At 36.9% G+C, this 7880-nt stretch overlaps 1 protein-coding gene across 2 annotated transcripts in view; it reads right to left on the bottom strand.

The window, feature by feature from the left end:
• Positions 1 to 1982: 1982 nt before the first annotated feature.
• Positions 1983 to 7880, bottom strand: part of LOC106883730 (conserved oligomeric Golgi complex subunit 6) — a 62313-nt gene continuing 56415 nt past the window's right edge. For both annotated transcript variants that reach the window (XM_052976443.1, XM_052976445.1), the window contains exon 19: positions 1983 to 2503. In XM_052976443.1, coding sequence (XP_052832403.1) covers positions 2356 to 2503 — 148 coding nt within the window. In that variant the 3' untranslated portion in view covers positions 1983 to 2355. The remainder of the gene's footprint in view (positions 2504 to 7880) is intronic.

Genomic DNA, 7880 nt, shown 5'->3' with positions numbered 1-7880 from the left:
TTGTACAGAGAAATTGTCTTGGAAAGTATGCATAAAATTGAAGGCGGGAAAAGGTGATAAGAAACAGCAAATAAATTAATAAACTGACAGGTATTTGTATGTATTCTCTCTCTATATATATGGTAGTAAGTAAATGTTTTAAAAAAGATTTTCAAAAAACAGTTTGTAGGGAATAAATGTTTGACTGTCGATTGTATTTGAAAAAGATTGACAAGTCATGCTTCACTACCACATCCCATGTCTCCACAGGTTCCCTTCACTATTAGAGATTGGCACTTCTTTCCACAGCTGTCCTCATTTATAAGCATCACATACCAGTGCAGATGTCTCTCTTGCACACCACATCTGATGTCACTATTTTCTGTACATTTCTAGTGTTTATTTACCTATACACCTGCCACACACAAAGACTACTTTTTTTGTTAACCTTCCTCTGATATTGCTACACTTCTTATGTGTCCATAGCTTGCACTGGGTACACCTTATGGAATTTCTAATTATGTATTTTCTACACATCGAGCAGGTCCACCACCCTGAAGTGATTCATAATTTGTCTCTTTTCCTACTTACTAAGACTTTGGTCTTTGCTAAATTAACTTTAAGACACTTTTGATTCCAGACCTTGCTTCCACACCTGAAATTTCTTCTCTAGTTCTGGTAGTGATTCAACAATAAGAACAAGGTCATCAGCATAGAAGAGCTCCCAAGGGCAACCTGTCTTAAATTCTTCTGTTATAGCCTGAAGGACTATGATGGACAAGAAGGGGTTGAGAACCTGTACACTGAATTCATTGCTGTACTCGTTGCCAACCTTCACCCTTCTGACAGTACATGGCCTGTACGGCTCTCACCATCTGCTCATCTATCCCTAACTTCCGCACCACCAAATAAGGGAGCAGGGAACCCTGTCAAAGGCTTTCTCCATGTCAACAAAAGCAAAGTTTATTTTTGACTAAATACTTCTCCTGCAGATGCCTTATCAGGAATAAAGCACCAGTCATGCTTCTCCCTGGAACAAAACCAAACTACATCTCATCTAGACTCTCTTCCTAAGTAGTTGGGCTAAGACCCTCTCTGTAACCTTCATCGCCTGGTCCAACAATTTGATACCTCTGTAATTATTTTTGTATAAGGCATCACCTTTACCTTTGTAGCAGTTGACTATAATGCTGCTACACCAGTCATTGGTTTTGACTCCCTCGTGTACAACCTGGTTAACTATATGGGTGACTAGACCATAACACACACCACTAAATATTTTAAGCATCTCAGTGCTGATTCCTGATGGACCGGGGGCTTTCCCTGTATTCATATCCTTCATGGCTTCATCTACCAAGCTTGTCTACTAGGTTCCTGGTCCCTCTGTTGGATCCACATTGGTTTCAAATTTTGGAACAAAGCCAGCAGTTTCAGGAGAGATAAGTCAATTACATTGACCCAGTGTTCAACTGGTACTTATTTTATCGACCCCGAAAGGCTGAAAGGCAAAGTCAACCTCAGCAGGATTTGAACTCGGAAAGTAAAACCAAAAGGAATGTCACCAACCATTTTGCCCAGCATGCTACTGATTCTGCCAATTCACCACCTTTCTACAGCCTAAAATTAATCAATACCTTGTGAGTGAATTTGGGAGACAGCATGGTAAAAATTTAAAGATTATAGCATCCCCAAACACAACATCCACTTTAAGTGGGAGATAAATATTACTTTTGTGATTTATACTGCTTCTGTTGCCCTTAATTGATTTTTGGTGAACATTCTCAAAGGAATCTGTAAGAGCAACTTGAGCATGAACTATATTTAACACAAGAAAAATGTGGAAAGTATATTACACCTGAAAGAAAAACTGAGATAATCATGACAAGAAGACCTTTGATAAGGACTAATGTGAGATTAATAAACACCATCTCAATCACAGAAAAGATTATAGAAAGCAAAAAAAAAAAAAAAGAAATTAAGAAATTGAAACTTTGAAAACAAAATTAGGTTTTGTCTCTGAATTTTAGAACCAGAGGAAAATACTTTTATTTTATTTCCAGCAAACAAAACAAACACCCCCATTATTTTATACCCACTGATAATATAGAGTCAATAATATTGATTTTACATGTAGAAGGTCCCCACCCAAATTGCAGTGAAAAAGGTTTTCCAGTCAATGCAATTAACTGTCGCCCTTATTTCATTATTGATCCCAGTCAAATGAAAGGCAAAGTTGATGCTTCACCACCCAGCTTAAGATTAGATCCCTGATCAACAAAATACTGTTAGTCCTCTATCATTCTATGATTTCTTACACTTTACCTCTGTATGAGTAATGATAATAAAAATAATAACAATGCTTATAAATTGATGCCGTCAAGAGAGAAGTTTAACAACTTGATCTGGTGTTCTTGGTACAATGCTTTGCCAATCAGCATAACCATGGTTCTTGTCACAGATAAAGTTATAGATTTGGCGATAGGCTTCACAAATTAATTCCACAGATATTTTTTTCACTTTCTCCCTGAAATTATAAATGATGATAACGGTCATTTGTAACAAAAACACAAATTTAATCATTTAGCATTCACATTATTCTATCAAAAGTAATGTTTATTTATTCACATTGATTTGAATTAATCATACATTATCATGTAGCTATGAGATTTTGATGAGGTAGCTATTAATGTTTTAGAATGATATTGTAGGGTTGGTGTGAGAGGCCAGATCACATAATACAGGCAGCATATTTTGGCCAGATATAGCCAGTTTAAATGCTAAAGTGTTAAGGATGGATAATGAGGGAAGTGGTACAGTTGATTCTAACAGAGGTGCAAGGCCACAAATTGTTGTCCAGACTATTATTAATTTAATTAATCCAGGTACTTCACTTTTCTGCTCCAAAAGTATGAAAGATAAAGTCAACCTGGGTAAGACTTGAACTCAGAACATAAAGAAATACCCCTAGAAATTACACAGTATTTTGTCTGACACCCCAATAATCTAATTAATCCCTTTTGTTATTAAATTTCTACTGAAATGACTGCTTTTGTTTCAATTAATTTTTAAAATAATGAAGAATATAGTAAAATAACTTTTACTAAATAACTGTAATTAAGCAGGTATTTGGAGCATAAATTAACATGAAGTTTTGATTAAGACTACTTTAAAATAAGAAGTTTATATCATAAGATCCAAGATAGTCACAGGCAGGTATGTATCAATCCACCACCATATTATTTCCATTCATTCAATCAATCATTAATCCAGTGCTGGACAAAGGCCTTACCATCTCATTGTTAGCTTATGGGTTGTGAAAGGAGCACCCTTTTTGTGGGGTGATTGACCCTGGCCATTAACACCTTCGTGGAATTTCAACTCCAAATGTAAACAACCTCAACACATATCCTCATATTATCTTATTTGATACTTTAACAACTATGTTAACCCATTGCCCTGGGATGGTACTTTGGCTATGAAGCCTAAAAAGATAAAAGCAGGGTTCACCTAGGTAGAATTAGAACTCACAGAAACAACCAAAACGAACACTACAAGACATTTTTTACCAAAGTTCTAACAATTCTGCCAGCTCACTGTCTTAATAGTAATTCTTATTTTGGCACAATGCCAGCAATTGTTACAGCTGGAGGAAGTTGATTACATAAACACCAGTGTTCAACTGGCACTTGGTGGAATTTGAACCCAGAACTTACAGAACCAGAACAAATGCAGCAAAAATTCTGCTAGCTTACTGTTTTGATTATATTAATAAGGATGATGATGATGATGATGATTTCTTAGATATGCAAAATATCAGAAATTTCAAGGGAAAGAACAGTTGAATATATTTAATACTAGCACATGACCGGTACTTTATTTTATCAACCCCACAACGATAAACGGTAGCGTTAGCTTCAATAGGATTTGATCTTAAAATGAAAAGAGCCAAAAGAACTATTGCAAGACATTTTTTTCTTGTGCTAATAATTTCTGTTAATCCACTCTCCTTATAATTTCTAACGTAGTCACAGGGCCAGAAATTTAGTTTGTGTGTGTGTGGTGGGAGAGGTTATTGACCTCCAATATGTGAATAGCATTTCATTTTATCAACACTCCCTCCCCACAAAAGAATGACAGGTAAAGCTAGACTTAATGCAATTTGAACTCAGATCACAAAGGGTCTTAATTACATAAAATTTAGCAATTTTCCAACTCCATTGCCTTCGATGTTATATTATAAAAGAGAAGCTGATCTCTGCCAGTCTGTCCATCATAACATCTATTAGAAGGAGGGAAGCAAAGGGGGAGATAACCCCCGTCACAATGTATATTTAGAAGAAGGGAAGGAAAAAATGTTGTTGCTGAGAGTTTTTATTAAAAACACAGGAATTTTAAGTGCAAGTCTGTCAACACAACACAAAACAGACTTCAAAAAAATAACTATATATATATATATATATATATATACAGGGTGCATAAGGTATGGGTCATTGCTGCATTTTTTGCTAACTCTATAATTTTTGTTTCAGAAAATAATGGTGAACCCTCAGCTTATTCAAGAAATGAAGAGGCATGCTGTTATTGTGGTTATAAAAGCTGAGCATAGTGATTTAGAAATATCTTTATTTTTAAAAGTTGCCAGATCTTTCATCTACAAAAGTTTGTAAGGAGTGAGAGACTGAAGATGGAAACGTATCACCAGTATCAAAGCATAAAAAACATTGTAAACACTCTGAAATCACCAGAACACCTAAATTTATCCAGCAAGTTCAACAGACCATTGATTACAATCCCAGAAAGTCCACGAGGTCAATTGCAAAAGATCTCTATGTGTTAGAAGGAACAGTCAGAAATATTGTCCGCGAAGAGTAATGTCCAAAATGAACCTGGATCACTTGATTTGAGCATGTAGATGATTTAGATCTCATATAGAAGCAGTTGTTAATATAGAAGCTGAAGGTGGCTTTATTGAATAAAGAAGGTTATTTTTATCCTCATAACATTTTTTGATAAATAGTTATTATCAGTTATATATCTGTCTTTTTACAAACATAAATCTGTCCCCAAATGCACAAAGTTTAAAGAAAGACCTTGGACTATAATGACAGGTGATTATTGTTGTTGAGAGAGAAATACTATGAGAAAGTGTACATGAAAGATAGAATTAAAATTTGTTTGATGTAAGAAAAAACAGGTAGTTGTTGAGCATATCAATGTGATCATTGTAGTAGGCTCCTGCTGAAGGGCTTATTTCATCTTGAAATGCACAGTGACAGATTACAACTAGTAATAATGATTCTTTCCATAATAGGCAAAGACCCCCTTCGGTCATGAATGACCATGGCATTGATCCTAGAAAGTTACCCTCCAAGGCATAAGTCCGGGCAAAGTTGTTTTTATGGAAGACCAGCAGTCGCCCATGCATACCAGCCTCCCCTCTCCATGCTACCAGTGTTATCCAAGGGAAAGGCAAAGGGGCCGATACAGCTTGGCACCAGTGATGTTGCAACTCATTTCTACAGATGAATGAACTGGAGCAATGTGAAATAAAGTGTCTTGCTCAAGAACACAACATGCAGCCTAGTCCAGGAATCGAACTCACTACCTCATGATTGTGAGCCAGACGCTTTAACCACTGAGTCATACAAGGCCTGAAATTTGAGGAAGCAGGTTAGTCAATTACATGGACTCCAGTGCTCAACTGGTACATAATCTATTGACCCTAGAAAAATGAAAAGGAATATCAACCTCAGCAAAATTTGAACTCAGAAAGTAAAGATAGACAAAATGTCACTAAGCATTTTGCTTGGCATACCAACAATTCTGCCAGCTCATAATAAAGAAAATAAAACACAACATATATTTCTGGACAGAATGGTCATGTAATCATATCCCTCTCATTCACAGTAGATCCATTCACACTCCAAACCATTGATCTTTACTACACTGCAAACAGAATTTATTCTTAAATTTCTCAAACGTTTTACATCTCCACCAAAGCTAACACATCTCAACTACCCACCCTCCTATCCCTCCTATTCTGTCTTCCATCTTCTAAAACCTTGCACTAAACAAAACCCAATCCTTCATCTCAAAACATGCTTTGTTATACTTGTTTCAGTCATAAGACTGCAACCATGCTGGGGCACCGCCTTTAAGAAATTCTTTTTAGTTGAATGAAGCAACCCCAGTACTTTTTTAAAAACCTGATACTTATTCTATTGATCTCTTTTGCTAAACCACTAAGTTAATGGGACATAAACACTCCAGCATTAGTTGTTAAGTAGTGGTAGGGATGCATGCATGCATACATACATACATACATACACACACACACACACATACATATATGGATGACTCCATCGGTCACAAAAGGCCATGGGTGCACCTAAGAGGTTCCCTTCCAGGGTCCAATTCTGGGCAGAAAGTCGCCTCAACAGCAAACGAACAACCTAGGGTTGTTTTTATGGAAGACCAGCCTCCTCTCTCCATGCCACTGATGTTATCCAAGGGGAAGGCTGGTAGAGCTTAGCACCAGTGACATCGCAACTCATTTCTACAGTTAAGTGAACTGGAGCAACATAAAAATAAAGTGTCTTGATCAAGAACACAACACATAGCCCAGTGAGGAAATCAAACTCACAACTTCATGATCATAAGCTCAATGTTCTAACCACTGAGCCATGCACCTTCACGATGATGATGATGATATATATGATGGGCTTCTTTCAGTTTCCGCCTACCAAATCCACACAAAAGGCTTTGGTTGGCCCAAGACTATAGCAGAAGACACCTGCCCAAGGTTCCATGCAGTGAGACTGAACCCGAAACCATGTGGCTAGAAAGCAAGCTTCTTATTACACAGCCACGCCTATGTGAATCTTTCTGGAATTCACTTATCATACTTTTGTTTACCTGTCAACCCAAGCAATGACCACCAACACTTGAAACCAACTGTAAAATATGCTAAGCTTGACCAGCTTTAGTCTTTATATTTCATTCATGCCAAGCCATCACAGCCAAGGCCATACTGGAGCATCCCTTCTTCCCTAGTCTAACAACATCAGGAAAGCCTAAACAATCTGACATTTCTCTTCAGACCAATTTTTTATTATCCATCCTAGTTTCATGTTGACCAATGCGATGGTGGACAGAAACAGTGTAGAAAGCCATTATGTGCATGTCTACTAAGTTGATTAATAGTCAATAAATCAGAGCATCAAACAAAAATACCATTCATTCAGTCACATTCCATAAAAGGATAGTTTTGTTTTATAAATCTCTATTCATCAAACTGCTAGGAACCAGAGGAAAGTACTGAGATTGATAAAAATTCACCAAGAAAATCTTTGAAAGCAGTGCTCCACCATGGCTGCTGTCCAACGACTGAAAGCAGTAAAAGAACAAAAGAATATACACATAGTCATTACATATATTTATCTATATACATATATATTAAAATAAGCACTGGAATATGTGGTACCATTTTAATTCTGTGTTACACATGTTTTATTGCAATATGTGAATACGTTTTATGAATATTAATAATAATACCAGGCACAAGCATGGCTGTGTGGTAAGAAATTTGCTTCTCAATTACATGATCCCAGGTTCAGTCCCACAGCATGGCACCTTGGGAAAATGCCTTCTACTATAACCTCAAGCTGACCAAAACCTTGTATGTGGATTTGGTAGATGGAAACTGGAAGAAGCTCATCATATATATACATAGGCACAGGAGTGCCTGTGTGTTAAGAAGCTTGCTTCCCAACCACATGGTTCTGGGTTCAGTCCTACTGTTTGGCAGCTTGGGCAAGTGTCTTCCACTATAGCCTCGGGCTGACCAAAGCCTTGTGAGTGGATTTGGTTGATAGAAACTGAAAGAAGCCCGTCATATATAT

Source organism: Octopus bimaculoides, chromosome 24 (genome assembly GCF_001194135.2).
Source record: "Octopus bimaculoides isolate UCB-OBI-ISO-001 chromosome 24, ASM119413v2, whole genome shotgun sequence".
In the NCBI taxonomy this organism is placed as follows: Eukaryota; Metazoa; Mollusca; class Cephalopoda; order Octopoda; family Octopodidae; genus Octopus; species Octopus bimaculoides.
This window is presented reverse-complemented; position numbering and strand designations above follow the sequence as displayed.